This window comes from Notechis scutatus, chromosome 1 (genome assembly GCF_049901735.1).
Source record: "Notechis scutatus isolate UNSWTSFEM ecotype Mainland chromosome 1, rNotScu1.2, whole genome shotgun sequence".
NCBI classification, from domain to species: Eukaryota; Metazoa; Chordata; class Lepidosauria; order Squamata; family Elapidae; genus Notechis; species Notechis scutatus.
The window spans coordinates 286,762,117-286,779,273 of record NC_142009.1 but is presented as its reverse complement, the minus strand read 5'-3'; the positions used below and the strand labels follow the sequence as shown (position 1 = coordinate 286,779,273).

At 40.4% G+C, this 17,157-nt stretch overlaps 1 protein-coding gene across 4 annotated transcripts in view; it reads right to left on the bottom strand.

The window, feature by feature from the left end:
- The window catches only part of AKAP6 (A-kinase anchoring protein 6), a 268,358-nt gene that overhangs the window by 81,003 nt on the left and 170,198 nt on the right, over positions 1–17,157 (bottom strand). For all 4 annotated transcript variants that reach the window (XM_087951804.1, XM_087951803.1, XM_087951805.1 and 1 more), the window contains one exon: positions 13,352–13,500. In XM_087951804.1, the coding sequence (XP_087807930.1) occupies positions 13,352–13,500 (149 nt within the window). The remainder of the gene's footprint in view (positions 1–13,351; positions 13,501–17,157) is intronic.

The following is a 17,157-nucleotide window of genomic DNA, read 5'->3' as shown; positions in this document are numbered from 1 at the left end:
CCATTATGCATAATAGATCAGAACTGTTCAAATCTTATATTAGAATATATTAGCTTTCTATAAAATGCACGTTCTCTTTTGCAGAAAGATTCTTTACTTTAACAGGAGGGATGAAAATGCAACACAAATATAAGTCACGACCCATGTCTCAGCAAATTATGCTGGGTTCTGTCAACAAAAGCAGACATATTTCATTTGCTTCAAAAAATGTAAGAAATGGGAATTATAAATACAGTGTCTTCACGGTTTTTAAAGTGCTGACATATTCAGCAAACTTCTCTATGTGATAATCATGATGAGCAGTTATTTGCACCAGAACTATTTTCAGACAAAAATGACTCAATCCATTTAGCCCTCCTTTTGCTGTCCATCTGCCTATCTCTGCAAGTATATTTTCATGCATGAATAGCTAGCATTTCAACACAACACTTTAAGATAGGCTTGAGTGAAGATGGTAAGCCAGTGAAAACCAAGGCCAGATACAGTATTAGACAGGTGTTCCCTACAGACATGTTAGAAACAAAGGTAAGGACAGGAAGTCAGAACAATGAATCCTTGAATAGCCAGCAATCATTAAAATTCAAAGAAGGATCACAACGGTTTCCAACAAAATAAATCATTAGAATAAGGAGCTTAAAAGGATTAACATTATTCTCTATTGAAAGCCTAGTGAATAAGTAAAACATCACAATGCAAAAAAGGGGGGAGGAAAGGAAAGGAAATGAGGAAGGAGAAGGGGAAGGAGAAGGAGAAGGAAAGGAGGAGGGGGGAGGAGGAGGAGGAAGAGGAGGAAGAGGAGGATAAGGACAAGAAAAGAGGATCAGTATATAGAATATGTGAATTTATAAAGGCCAGCTGAAGGATCCTGATAAAAGATGAGGCTGCTTTTAAAAGTTTTGGGTAAATTCATGCTCCAACATACTCTAAAGCAGTGGTCCCCAATCTTTTTTGTGCCAGGGACCAGTTTCACGAGAAACACTTTTTCAAGGACGGGGGGGGGGGAGTCCGAGTTTGGTGGTTTGCTTGCAGACGTTTCATTATCTGACTAGGTAACATCTGATGTTGTTACCTAGTCAGGTAATAAAACGTCTGCCACTAAATCACCAAGTTCAGGGAGCGCCAATGCCTCCTCATTGCAACCCTGAGCGACAGATAGTCCCTGCAGGACGGCTGAGAAGCCCCTCTCGGCCCTGCCTTCATCAGCCCCATCCCTCAGGTGTCTCCCTCCCTCCCTCAGCCTCATCCCTCAGGTGTCTGCCTCGTTCCTCTCTCAGTCGCTCTCTCGCTCCTCCACCAGCCCAGGAAGAAACTGCTTCAAAGAAGCCTCCAGGGTGGCTTTTCCTGTCGGCGCAGCTCTTCCAAAGCACCCGTTCACCCCCACCCCGCCGCCCACGGTTCAATCCAGTGCTCCGTTCTGCCTGCCTGCCTTCATTTCTGGTGGTTTCGGAGCGCAGCTCCTCCGAGCGCCCGTTCACCCCCGCCCGCCCGCCGCCCGCAGTTCAATCCAGTGCTCCCTTCTGCCTGCCTGCCTGCCTTCGTTTGTTTCGGAGCAGCTTCGGCTGAGTAAAGAGCGAATAGTTATTATTCTCAGCCGAAGCTGCTCCGAAACAAACGAAGGCAGGCAGGCAGGCAGAACGGAGCACTGGATTGAACCTGGATTGATTGGCGGTGGGGTGGGGGTGAACGGGCGCTTCGGGGGAGCTGCGCTGACAGGAAAAGCCACCCTGCTGGCTCCTTTGAAGCAGTTTCTTCCTGGGCTGGTGGAGGAGCGAGAGAGCGACTGAGAGAGGAACGAGGCGGGAGGAAACCGAAGCCACTGAGCCAGAGAGCAGGACAGGCTTTGGTTGCTTCCTCCCTCCCCTTCTTTCATTTGTGTCCTTGATCCCTGATCCCAGCAGCATTCACCGAAGGCGAAGAAAGCCGCCATTTTTATTTTATTTTTATTTTCTTTGCGGCCCGGTGCAAAGTGATCCACGGACCGGTACCGGTCCACGGCCCGGTGGTTGGGGACCCCTGCTCTAAAGCATCTTAGGGAAATAAATCCAAAGTATTGTACAACTCTACCATAAATACCGTGTGGTATACTGTATCAAAACTCATTCACTTGGTATATTTGAATTCCAAGTGTAATATCTACTATATTGTTTGTAGGCCAGAAGAAAACCAACCCAATCCAATCTGCAAATGGTGCAGCAAGAAGATTCTGAACATAAACATTTGGCATGTATGGATTTTGAATTAAATTAAGCAAAAACCAAAATCAGCAGCCACATAATAAATACTACACTTTGATTATACTTTAAAATTACATTTTTAATAACAGTGTTAGAGATAACATTGGTTACCTAACTTAGTTTGGCTAAATATAATATATGTTAGTTAGTTTAAATGTGTGCGTCACTTTAAACTGTAAGCCAAGTATTTGGGTGCGGATGTAAATTGCCATAAGAGGGAGCAAGAGAGCTCACTGTTCGCCGGCTTTTACTGGAATGCTGACAGAGAAGGATTGATGGTGATTATTGCGTGCGTTTGCTGAGAGAAGAAAAGAAGGTCTGAATTTGCTTCATATCTCTGACTGCAAAAGAGATACATCATTGGACTGATTGTTTGTGAGTTGAACGACCTATTTTCTACACTGGACTTTGCAAACTGAATAACCCTCGGACTGTCTGAACTTAGTGTATGACATATGGACTGCTTTGACTATGCTATAACTCTTGCTGGAATAAAAACTATTCAATTGCACAGTGTATCTGTCTTACTGATTGTAAAGCTACAACAACGCTTTATCTCACACACACTCTCTGTCTGCTAGACTGCCGTTGCACGTTCTGCTAGGGCAGGGGTGGGCAAACTACGGCCCGCGGGCCACATCCGGCCCCTTGGTCATTTTAATACGGCCCGCCTCTGAAAAAACAATATTCCCCTCTGAAAAAAAAATCAGGGCCGGCCAAAAGAGACCCCGCGCCGCGCGCCAAAAAATCGCACACACAACACGGAGCTGGGCAGCCGCTTCCCTGGTGGCGGGGCCGATGTCGCCGCCCGGGGAAAGCCCACTGCTTTCCCTCGCCAGGGCCGGGCAGTGGCCTGTTGCCCTGCGCCGCGTGGCCCCCGCCTGGCAGCGCGCTTCTTGGCTGGTCTCCTCCTCCTTGGCCATACAGAACGAACAGGCAGAGAAGGAGACCAGCTGGCTGGTTAGGGAAGCTTTCTGCGCCGAAAGAGGCAGCTACTAATCTCCGGCTTTGCTCGCTTCTCCAATGGTCCAGCACCACCCTGTTCTATGCGCCGGCTGCTCGGACTTGCTGGGCCTGACACATAGAACAGGGTGGCGCCGGATGTTGGAGAAGCAGAGCGGAGCCAGAGATCATTAGCCGCCTCTTTCGCAGCACAAGAAGCCTCCCCCAACTGGCCAGCTGCTCTCCTCCTTCTCTGCCTGTTTGTTCTGTATGGCCAAGGAGGAGGAGACCAGCTGGCTGGTTGGGGGAAGCTTTCTGCGCCGAAAGAGGCAGCTACTAATCTCCGGCTTTGCTCTGCTTCTCCAATGGTCCGGCACCACCCTGTTCTATGCGCCGGCTGCTCGGACTTGCTGGGCCTGACACATAGAACAGAGCATGCTGCAGGCATCTCGCGACAAGCCCCAGGACATGTGGTCACCTGCTGGCTGGCCAGGCCAGGCCGGGCTGGAAGAGGCACGTTCTCCAGGAGAAGGAAGAAAGCGTGCTCCGGGAGGGCGGGTGCCGGGCAGGTGGGCAGATGTTCCGGGACCACTTAAAGGTCGACTTTAAGAGTGCCCCCATGGAAGAAACTGAGCAAACGTAGTGGCGGCAGGGGTGACGGGGCATATGTGTCCCTCCACAAGGAGTATGAAGGGAGGCAGACACCGCTCAGGAAAAAAGTAGGTGCCAAAGCCCTGACTGTCACCTGGGAGGGGACCATGGAGGGACCCATCACATGCCCTTGCTGCCCCCGCCGCCTCTACTTTTGTTCTCGTTCTTGGCTTCTTCCATGGGGGCGCTCTTAAAGTCAATCTTTAAGAGCTGGAAGATGTTTTGTTAGATCGCCACCAACTCATCGTTGGGAGAGGTGTAGCCCCTGAATACACGAGAAGTCTTGGGCAAAGTTCTCTGACTTTTAAAACGCATCCGTGCAGTGTTTGCCTCCCTTCATGCTCCTTGTGCATGCCGGGAGCACCTAACTGGAGCAAAAGAGAGCGAAGTTGACTGCTATGAAATGAGCACCTTGGCTTCCCCTCTTGCTCCTCACAGTTGCCCTGAGCTGGTGCGGTTCTTTACTTGGGCAGCCAGACGCCCGCAGCAGCGCCCGCAGCAGCAACAGGCAGTTCCGCCCGGGCTCCGCTCAGGTGTCCGGCTGGGGCTGTCAGGAGTTGCTACTGCCGGCGCAGCTCCGCGCTGCTCAGTCCCGCGTTGCCTTGGGAAGGGAAAGGCAAAACCAGTAGCCGCTGAGCCTGAGCCTCCGGTGCCGCTGCTGCCATTGCAAAGCGCCACCACGGCTCTTCCTTTTTGCCTTTCCCTTCCCGAGGCAATGCGGGACTGGAGCTGCGCGAAGCTGCGCCTGCGGTAGCAACTCCTGAGTCAGGGGGCCTCCGAGGGGAGGAGAAGGAGGAGAAGAAAGGGGGAAGGGGGGGCAATTCCCAAAAAATCTTTTGCTGACCCGGCCCATCTGTTAAATTTTAAAAGTCAATGTGGCCCCTGAGCCAAAAAGTTTGCCCACCCCTGTGCTAGGGTGTTGTATCCCTAACAAACAGCATAACAACAACATGTATGTACATTTACCATGACCTAGGTTGCTCATAAACCAAAACAAAAGTACACAGCAGCCCAAATGTAACACACTCCTATATTCAACAGTATTGTGCTCAAGCCTATTTAAATCCTAGAATTTCACCATCCTTTTCAAGTTACTGTCACAAAAATTGGCTATTTGTTTTTCAGATATTGAATACCACTGAAGGTATCTGTGATATTGTACCGTAATTCTTAATGTTGAAATGACATATTAAAATCTGGGCCTTAGAGAATGTTGCAAAAAAAATGTACTTATTAGGGATAAAATGTACAAAGGGCCTACACAGAAAAAGAGTCATTAAATGCAGATATTATGCATTAAAGTATCCACAGGTTTATGAAGTTATAGAGAGAATTGTATATATGCGAAACTGATACGGGCTGAATATAAACTGATTTGGCCTTCATATCTCAAACTTTTATCTGATTACAGTGTTGTGGGAAAGTGCCCATCATCTCTTTATATTTGCTGAAATTAACTTTGGTTCGTGACAAATATCTGACATGCTGTGTTTCTGTTCCACCAATATCATGAATTCAAAGAAGATATTGTGTGCATTTTATCACAAACATCAGCCCTTGGTGAGAATTAGATCTAGGATAATTACCCATTCCATTTTTTGGTTGATGAAATTATTGGCAAAATAAATCAAGCATGTATTAAATCTTCCATTTTTAGAGTCTGATATTATAGCTCTTGAAATTTTCCCATTGCTATTATGTAAGCCAGTTCTGAAAACTTAATAATATGGTATTAGAAAACAACACACAAGATTTCTGCAAAACATTGCCACAATATAACTTCAATATGGCTTTAAATGTTATTGGGTGGGTGATGATATTCAGGGTAATGGTTTAATCTTATAAAGCTGTAAAGTATTATCATTATTTTATTTGATAGGTAGATTAAATGTAAATATTTAAAACAAGTGGCATATTTATTTGTTGAATTTATTATTCCTTAAATCCAATGAAACCATTATTTTTATTTATTGGGGATGTGGGACTAACTTTTTTTTTATAATTTTATGGAGCCACAATAGAATAAAGTTTGAAATGTATGGTTTCAGACATGTTCCTGTACTCAATACTTGGTGTCATTGTCATCTGATACTTTATTATATGCATGTTGCGCACCTAATCCTTTGAATGCAAATGTATTTTTAAGGTGTGGGCATTAACTCATAATATAAAATGAAAATGTATGAGTCTTTCTCATGAGAAAATAATATTGTACCATTAATAAACAAAAAATGGAATTATGTTTACCAGCCAAATTTAATATTTTATCTAATTCTGATATTTTGTGGGGGGGGTTTCATGGTGAACAGATCCTATTCAAAGTCTTTTTCTTCTGACAAGCCACTCTATCCCTCAGTACTGTTCATACATTGGCTACTAGTCTCTGTTAGCTATTATGAGAATCTGCTCTCACAATATCTCTTTCTTCAGGTTCACCCTTGTCTGCAAGTCCTGATTCTCCCACCTCATTCCTGCAAGAGGCTGGAAAGTATCTTTCCTCCCCTTCTCTTCTGGCACTACATGTATGACTGGGGAGATATTCCAGTGGACAGGGGACATGAAAGAGAAGGAATGCTTTTTCCATCCCACAAGATGACATTTAATTGAGTAGACATGATAGACACTCACTCTATCTGAATGTACGGAGAATGCAGAAATTATTGGAGACCGACAGTCATGCAAACAATCAGTCTCATTGAAGGGCTTGATGTATGAGGACCAGCACCTTCAGTTGTACCTAACTGATAGCTTGAACAGCAGTGATGACAGATGGGCATAATAAGAAGGCCTTGTTACTGCTCACATTGCTGTGTTTTGGACCAGGCGTTAGCTGCCTTGTGATCACCTTATTAGCAACTGTGTCCTCTTCACTGATGATGTAAAACTATTCAACACCACCATCAATGCTACCGTCCTTCAAAAAGACCTTGATTATTTATCTGAAAGATCTAACAGTTGGCAACTTCAAATCTCGACCAACAAATGCTCTGTCCTACACATTGGTAAAAAAATTAATCTAATCTATATACCAAACTAGACGGATATGACCTTGTTGATGACCCTCATTCTGTCAAGGACCTTGGAGTTCTCATATCGAATGACCTAAGCACCAAAGCTCACTGCAACAGTATTGCCAAAAAGGCTTTAAGAGTTGTAAATTTAATTTTACGAAACTTGTCTTCTGGGAATACTGATTTGCAAACTAGGGCATTCAAAACCTTTGCTAGACCAATACTTGAATTCAGCTCTGCTGTCTGGAATCCGAACTATATATCAGACATAAATACAATTGAGCGAGTTCAGAAGTATTTTATCAGAAGAGTACTACATTCCTCTGTTCGCAACAGAATACCCTACACCACCAGACTTGAGATTCTAGGCTTAGACAACCTAGAACTACGCTGGCTAAGATTGGACTTAAGCATAGTACATAAAATCATATGTTACAACGTCTTACCAGTTAATGAATATTTCAGTTTTAACCACAACAACACAAGAGCACACAACAAATATAAACTTAATGTAAACCACTCCAAATTTGATTGCAGGAAATACAATTTCAGCAACAGAGTGGTCAATGTCTGGAACTCACTACCTGATTCTGTTGTCACTGTCAGCCTCAAGATATCTTCTGCATCCTATCTACTACATCTTCTCTGCTGCTATGCTATGCTATTTCTTTCGGCTGTCATTTGCAACGGGGGGAGGGGGGACTTGGAGGGGAAGAGAGCTGGAGGTGTTTTGCATTCCTTTGCTGTGGGTAGCAAGGGGAGGGGGTGTGGTTTCCTCCCCAAAAACTAAGCTTGACCACATAGTTTTCATAGCGAAGCCCAGGTATCGAGCTAGTAAAATATACAAGGCAAAATATGTTTTCTTGAAGCTCTAATTGCAAAATCAGAAGCATCAATTTGAACAGCAAAGGGGGCAAGATGATTCTCTGTTCAAACAGAACTGAGGCTTGAGAAGTCATTCTTAGCATTCTCCCAGAGAACAAGGCCAATTAATCAGCAATATGGAACCTCCGTTCAAGCGTACATGCACATTACTCATTAGAGTCTGCTCATCTATTGGTCTGTATTTTAATCAAACCACTCCCACCAGAAGCTCAGCTCTCTGTTATTGACTCTGTGTGGTTAAACTTCAGAGTCAAAGAGCCCAGCAGTGGGTGCAGGCAAGGAATCCTAGGGAGATTGCTATCCTGTCTCAGCTAGAGTGGCTTCATTGGAATCACCTACTCCAACATTATTGTCCCGAGATACCTCAGCCTCCACTTCCTTTCCCTCCTCCACATTTAAAGCCAAGCCCAGCCATGCCACGACAACCATGCCTTCTGCTTTTATATGCTGCTGGGAGTCAGGTGGCATAGACATTCGTTCAATAATAATTACCATCATCATTCCAATAATTGTTTACAAAAACATTCTGAGAATTGCTTGGATAAATGTTAATGAAAGAAGCTTCCATTTCTATCAGAGATGAAGGTATTAATTTTCCAGATTTTCCAGGTTTATACAAATAATTTTTTTTAACATTAATGAATTCTAAATTTTGCCTGGAAGTCAGTTTCAAGTAGTTGGTTAAGGCATCAAGCCTTACTGGAAGACTATAAGCTCCAGGCCCACCGTAGGTGTGATCTTGGGCCAGTTGTTCTCTCTCATCCCTAGAATTAAAAAGCTCTCTCTCCCCTCCCCTCTGAATTTTTTGTATCACCCCATCACATTTTCCCCACATTTTTTCTCATACTATTCAATTCTACCTAAAATTGCTTTAAATATATTAAAATATACTTTTCAAATTCCAAAGTATTCAAGTATAGAATGAGTTTCCTTTCTAGGATCAAATCCTAAAATTAGACTCAAGTCCATATTGATGGACTGTAGCTGTTCATCGTAATATATCACAATGGATGAGCAGAAATTATCACTGGACTAATTTGCATCGATTCCCTCATCAGTATTTCTGGCAGAGTGCAGACTCCACAAATAGATAGGACAGCTGGAACAAATTCATTTATGTTCTTTGTAGTAGAGTATTATCAACTAATATGACTCTGATTTTTCTTCTTGTATTCTTTCTGATCTTTAGGAATTCATCTTCTTGGCTCTGCTGTTCAGCAGTTTTGCTTTTTCTTCCACATGTAAAGTCTAAGAGTGGTTCATTCATTCCAACTGCACAGAATTTAAAACTTGAAATTTTTAGTTCAATCCAGACAACTTTGCTCAGAAATAAGCCTTATTATAAATGGCATATGGCCAGAATCAGGGGTGGGTTGCTACTGGTTCTGCCCGGTTCTATAGAACCGGTAGGTCTGAAGAGCAGCAGACACCAAACCGGTTCTGTGTTGCTGCTGTTTGGCCTACCCACCTGCCCGGGCTCTTACCTGTCCTTTATTTCCTGCTTTTTCAACCTCAACTGCTTTGCGCAGCACAGCTGAGGTTGAAAAAGTAGGAAAAAAGTGGCTTTTCAAACGCTGCACACCTACACGCAGCGCTTTTCAGCTGTCCGGGCAGCACAGCCTAAGGTTATTTTACACGCGCGCAAAACATAATCATCAAACCGGTAGTAACACCAGTTGAATCCCACCCCTGGCCAGAATATGTGAAAGGACACCTCACTGTATGTATATGTGTACATCTGTGTACACAAATCTGTGTGTGTGTATACATTTATATTTACATATATTTACATTCTTTTTATCTATTTACAGCTGTATTCTCTTTTAGTTTTCTTTTGATTTGATTGTGTGCAGAAACACTCCCGCTTTCTGATTGGACTAACAAATTACCACTTTGATAAATGATGCTAAAAATGTTGAAGATGCACCTCCGCATAGGTCTGATTGTATGCATCTGGTTACTGAATTAAAAAAATAATGAACAAAAATCATATGGCAATATGGCTTTATATTCCTTTGGAACTGTACATTATTGTAGCATGTGGCTTTTATTAGCTATGTGTAGGAAAATAATGAAACATGCATTACCTTTGAACCCTGCCTAGGGTTTTGTTTTGTTTTGTTGTTTGTTTGGGTTGTTTCCCCCCCACCCCAGTTATAACATGAAGCAGTGAAATCAATGCAGGAATTATAATGATGTCTAACATACGTTGAACTGCCATCAGCAATCAACAATGGTTTGAGTAAAAATACTACTACCAATAGTAGAGCATTCCATGAATGGGGTTCCATGGCAAAATTATTTCTAATCTAATCTAATCTAATCTAACCTAATCTAATCTATGGTTCTTTTGTGCCATCCTACAAGTCTGAGAGGACTCTGACCTTCGAATGAAATCTGATTTCTCACCTCTTTGTTGATTTCCAGAGCTGGATAGTACTAAGGATATAAAATCCTAGTTTAAACACTATTGCACCCACAGAGACCCAGCACATAATTTAAGATAAGCAATGTTATGCAAACTATAGAAAAAGAGTAAGTAATAGTAAATCAAATTAAAGGCACAAGCTAAGAAAAAGAAAAGAAAATCTGAATTTAGTTCATCCCAGCAGCGTTTTCTATATCACTCCATATGTTTCTATCCTTGCAGAGCATTCCTGTTTCTACTACATCAATACACCACTTCATACATCATATTTTGTTCTTTCAAACTTCTCATTCAGCACTTATTCATTCTTGATCAGATCTCTTCTTTTATCAGTCACACATCTTAAGCAACCCATTCCCATTACATCCAATTTATATTTATAGTTCTGCTAACATATCCACCTCCTACATTCATATACCCAAATGGGCAGAAACATGTTCTTATACATAGCCATTTTAGCTTTTGGTCACAAATATTAATTCTTCAACTACATATTATCCATTATCTTTCTACTGGCATTTATAACCTCAAATTTCTCCATCTTTTTCTCCAGTCTTAGTGAACATTTTACTAAGATTCATAAATTTATCTATTGGCTCTAACTTTTTTACTGTGCAATCATTCATTCTATTTTATTTGGTCTTTGATACACAAATGTTCAGATTCATAATCCTTATTGCAACTACAATCTGACTAATATTTACTGCAAATTAATTTGATCTTAGCCAGTAACAGATCATCTGCATATAAAAATGCAGACACATTACTACATCTGTAACATATTGCTCTTATTACAAATATTCCTTATACATTTATCAATAAATACATTAAAAACCAAGGATATATTGTTTTACTGTCTGCTTTTACTTGTTGGATCATTCAGCAAACATTACATTTATTCTCATGCCAACTTTATTCCCCTCATATATCAATCTTACTGCATCAGCAATCTCTCTTTGATTTCAGATATGTGCAAAACAACCTATTATTCAAGCCTACCCACTTTATCATAAATTTGTCTAAATCAACATAGATTAAATTTTCTTTCTCTTGTTCGCTCATTTGATCATGCGTTTGTGAAGAGGAAAAATCTTGTTTGTATACCAGTAGTCCTGTTCATAACAACACAGTGTACTTCCACAGTTGGCTCTCTGCTACCTATTCTATACTTTCAAACTACTGAAGCATGTTGAACAAACTAATCTCCCTAAAAAAATTACATTCATCCTTGCTACTTTTTTCCTTTGTGTAGAGAACCAATAATAGCATTTTTCAATCTTTAGGCATAGATGGGATTTTCAAGTTGCACAGCCACTCCATGCAAATTTACTTTTATGCACATCAAACTACTGTAAGTAAAAGGTACATCCATACACTGACAATAAAAGTATCATTCAATAATAATAATAATAATAATAATAATAATAATAATAATAATAATAATAATAATAATAATAATAATAACAATTCTTGCTGCTTCAAGAAGATTGCACAGACTGACTATAAACAATGGCATGACAAAGTAGCAATAATGGTGCATTGGAGTATCTGCAAGAAATATTATTTGCTTGCAAACAAGAACTGGTGGGACTACAAAATAAAAAGTAATAGAAAAGGAAAAGTTAAAGGGTCTGGGCCTCTAGAATTCAAACAGACAAGCAGCTGCCATATAACATTTCAGACTTAATAAATTGTTGATAAGAAAGATAAAAAAGGTCTGGATAGCAGGTGTGGCAGTACCTGAATACAGTGAAATAGAAGAGAAAGACCTGGAGAAAATAGCAAAATAAAAATATCTGCAAATTGAAGTAGAACAACCATTGCAAAAGAAAGCAAAGACAGTAACAATAATAAGAGGGGCCTTAGGTTCAATCCCAAAACTTTTGGAGTACCATTTGAATACCACCAACATTGATAAAATCATAATCACTCAATTGCAAAAGACAGCCTTATTTGGAATGCCTTGCATCCTACAACAATAGATGTCCATGCTGGAAGTAAATAACTTTTACTTTTTAACAATAAGTTACTCAGATAACAGATAACAGATAATCAGAGTTGGAAGGGACCTAGTATATCATCTGGTGCAACCCCCCGCCCAAGCAGGAGACCCTACGCCATTTCTGACAAATGGCAGTCCAATTTCTTCTTGAAAGTCTCACTCATACTGGATTTACTTCCAGCATGGATATTATAAATGCTTTTATGTGTATGCCTTTAAAACATGCAAGTGAGGTTGCAACTGACTAAAAGGAGCAAATGACTTCTAGCATGACTTCTAGCTATACTAAGGGCACCAATATATTAAAGTAATATCAAATACACACGTTTCCATATATATACATTCAAACACATATATTTGAAAGAGAATGGGGGCAATAACTCTCTTAAAAGGCAGGTCACTGTCCAATATTGTACTATAATGTAGATGTAAAGAACTTCACCAGGCCTAGAATTAATGAACTGCACATGGGAGAAATTAAGGCTGTCTTATGACATAAATATATATTTTCTGTTTTCTATTACATTATATCCATCTTATTTGGAGGCAGCAGAGCTGAATTTAAAAGCTTCATTTTGCTACATATCTTAGGAGTTCCTGATTATGTAGTGAGTTCTATTTTGTCTATAATTAATCCAATTTTGCTTCAAAGCTATTGGCCCATAGGTCACCAGCACTGCATTGCAACCAGAAGCTGTAATTATTACAATTAATTACCAGATTATATCAGATAATCTTTGGCATGCCTGAATTGTCAATTTTGTGGAGACATCAGATTGACCATTGCTGGGGAGGGGGTGGGGAGTTTGTGAAAGACAGATATTTAGGTTGATGCTGAGCAAAATGCTGGTTTTATTTAATTTTATACTCATTTTCGTACAAAGGGTGCAGAACAAAGTAAAAGCATAAAAACAATGGACCAATACCAATCAATGTGTTCCAGGATGAAACCTTTAAAGAAATTTGATCAGCTGTACTTTGTTTCCTGTTCAGTGATCAAGTAATTTTGGGAAATGAATTGCAGCAGCCTGATGTTCTTCAGTACACAGAGAGGCAGGGTATGATGGATTCTTTGTCTTTTGGCTTAGTAAGAAAAATCTTTTCTGGCCAACATAGAAGTGAAGAAGAGGAGGTCATGTTTTTTAAAAAGAAGATACAGATCACTGAGAATAAAACAACAAAAAGAATAGTTCCCTACCCATTACTTCCCACTGTGTGAACTTTTGACATATCCGCAAATTCTTCCTTTCGATTGCTGCCACTGTTGTACTGCTCACTGTATAGTTTTAAGGACATCTGCTCAACAGCATCTCTTTGTGCTTCCAGAAAGCATAGCTGAACCTCTGCCTAGAAAAAGGAAACAAGAAGGAATGAAGTCTTGTTTTAATTCATAACAAATGCTTATATAAAGTTGCCATTTTTAGACTAAACGAATAACACAGCCAGAATTCATTTACAATTTTACTAAGCATTACCGTAATAATTATTGTATTGATTTTTAATGACGCTGCTGTCTTTATAGAAGTATTGGAGTAGGGGGAGATTATGAACCATGCCTCTTCCCATTAGTCTTTTAGAGGAATTTTTCTTTCTTGATTACCTGTCTTAGCAATGTTCATTTACTGCAAATCAATGTTTTTCCTAGGACCAATGATATTATCAAGCAACTCTGCTACACAAATCATGGGGAAAAGAGAAATAATTTCAACTTCTGAAGAGATTTACAAAACAGCAAGCATTATCTCAAAATATTTTGCTGTACACTTTGTCCATGCAGCAAGTTAAGAACACACAGCTATTTGGTCATATTGCAGTTTTGTCCTTTCTGTGTCAGTTCTAACAAGAAACAAATTAGGGCCTTCTTGTTAACAAAAAGCACCTTCCACTCGAACTCAGCAATCTCATATGTATTTGTGCCCACTCAGTGATTGCTGAGCCAGTTCTCTCAGCCTTTGTCTAAATTCATGTGCTGGGATCCACAGCTTTCCTTCATGTGGAAGTTTTGATGCCAACTGAATATATAATGTGTATAGTTTGGATTTGGCTTAGCACTGGTGAGTGAATCCAACTTTTGTGATTTATTGATCATAGTATATTCTTCAACAGGATTTTTCAACTGATGTCAGAAGGAATTGTCTAGAGACTTGTGAAACAATCCTCTCAGCTGAAGTGAACATGGAAGTTCAGTGAAAACTATCTCTGAATATATTTTATTATTTGTATCCCACCTTTATTATTTTTATAAATAACTCAAGGTGGCAAACATATCCAACACACTTCCTCCTCCTATTTTCCCCACAAAAACAATACGGTGAGGTGGATTGTGCTGACAAAGAGTGACTGGCTCAAAGTCATCCAGCAGGCTTTCACTGCTTAGGTGAGATTTGAACACACAGCTTCCCACTTTCTAGCTTGGTACTTTAACCAGTAGACTACTCTCTCTCCCCCCCCCGTCCCCCTCCCTCTCCTCCCTCCCTCCCTCCCCCCTCTCTCCACCCACCCACCCACCCACAGATGGACAATAATTCTATGAAAGCTATTTGTTGATATTATATTATAATATCTTATATTATTTTGTTATTGACTATCAACTTGGAAACACATGTTTGTGTGCCTATGTGAAAATCTCTTCCTAACCTTAATGGCTTCTTCTTCTGTTATTTCCACTACAGTTCTGTAAATGCCAGCACATGGATTATAGAATTATTTGTGTTGAATTTCCAAGATTTATTCATTTATCCACGGGATCATGTTCTACTTAGTAGCTTCATATGCCAATCTTGCATCTCTGTTGTTTGTTTTATTAATAAGGTAAATACAACAGCAGAGAGGTCTCATTGGACCAATCAGCTTTCTAAAGACTTCCCAGTAACCTCAACTTTAAACAAAATGAAATACATTTATCCAGGTGTTTTCTTTTAGACCATTTCCTGATCAAACTAATATAGAATTCTCTTTGACTTTAGAATGTCGCTACATTATGTATTGCAGCTGTGCTGATGCGTTGGATTCTGGAGCTCAGCACAGGAGAGGATATGGAGATACATTTGGCTGTTTGCCGTGTTTATCCCTGGGTAGCTGGAAAAGTACAGAGGCAAGGTTGAGTTCAAGAGCACTTGGGGGCCAATATGGCATTGTTTTCATACAACATGCTCCACTAAAATCCTAACGTGCTGATTATAATTACAATGAGCTTCATAAAGAAGCATCAATTTTCAACTTAATTTGGTCTTCCCACATAAAGTATCTATTTCCTAAGAAGGAAGAATTCTATATATAGTTTATAAATTTTACATAATTGGATGTCTCACTTGCTGCAAAAAACATTAGAGGGGGAAGGATTTCTGTAGATATTATTATTATTATTATTATTATTATTATTATTATTATTATTATTATTATTAATCCTCCAGATGTTCAGACTGGGTTTGGCATTTTTGTCTACCTATCCAAGGACCTGGGATAGGCAGATGTTTGATGGTGTTGCATATATCATCGTGGGATGAAAGCTGTTTGTTTTTAATCACTGCATATTTGCGATCAATCACAACCTTTTCTTCTAGGAGTTCTTCAACTGCTAGCCCTGGTTGCTCAGCTAACAGTCCTGAGTCCTGTAGCCCACTGTTCATCAGATATACAGGAACTCCAATATCTGGCGTGGACCTTGTTAACCCGAGCCAGAATGTCCAAGCCGGTATGGCTTTCTGAAGTTTATGTCTCTCCATATTTTTAATGAGAGAGAGAGAGAATCCCTTTGTCTGACTCCTCTGAGGAGACCTGTCCAGAACCTCTGGCATAGCTCTCATCTTCCCCAGAGCACATAACCCCACAAGCACGTTAAGGTAGTGCTTCAATGGGGTTTAGTTTTAGTATAGTTTACTTTATTATCATTGCACCTCATACAATGAAATCAAACACCATCTTCAGTGCACATCATGACCATGAAAATAAACACAAACACACATTCTTCACACTCTACACATTGAACTGAACCCCCCCCGACACCGCACCAACACTGCAATATACAGTAGTATAGAGTTGTTGTTGCTTGTTGCTGTTGTTGCTTTTTATTATTATTATTATTATTATTATTATTATTATTATTATTATTATTATTATTATTATTCATATAATGAGGATTGCTGTATGTATGTAAACATATGCACACAATCCACATAATTATACCCAAAATGTCTGTGGGAGTATGGCAGTGACCTAACAGCTGGAATTCAGCAATCCATTCAATTGCTTCTGATGTTATTTTGTGCACATCTTCTACTGAATCAGAGAAGGCATATTGTGGGCAATCTTGCACAATATGTTTAATAGTTTGCATATCAACACCACGATCAAACAAGGGGAATCTTTCCTTCCCCACTGATACAGGGCAGATAGACTATGGCAAGTGTTTATTTGATGTACAGAGAAATGCTGTGGTAGTTAAAAGTACAGAAAGACTTATTTCCACAAAATACATAGTGATAGCTGGGGAGGGAGGTGGAGGAAAAGGCTGCAGACTGAAAGTATACTATATGCTCTGAGTGAAGAAGGATCCAGGTTCTATTATTGGCATTCTTAGGAATGGATGGAGAAGGAATCTCAGCCAGTTGCTGCCAGTCACTGCAGAGCAGGGTCTTCTTCAGGTTTTCTAGCTGAAGGCTTGTGGGCACGTTTGGAATTTTGACATGTTGAGGGTTTGACAATTTGTACTGTCACAAAATGGGTGTGTGGGCTGGATTTTCGAAGTACAAAATAGCTGTCAGAGAAATGTAGCTGGATAGACACAAAGCACTGGTAGAGCTATCAGCTCTAACGCCCACTCTTGAAAGACACAGTCTTTCAAGCTCCTAAGCTCCCATTTTACATTTTTGTAGGCAGCCAAATACTGTACACATCCAAACAAAGCATTGGCTGCAGTCACTCTTCAGAGTTTTTTTTCCCCTGAAGAAATGTATGGAGCTTGTGACTCACAGATGTCAGTAAGTCTTTTCTGTGTTATTCAAA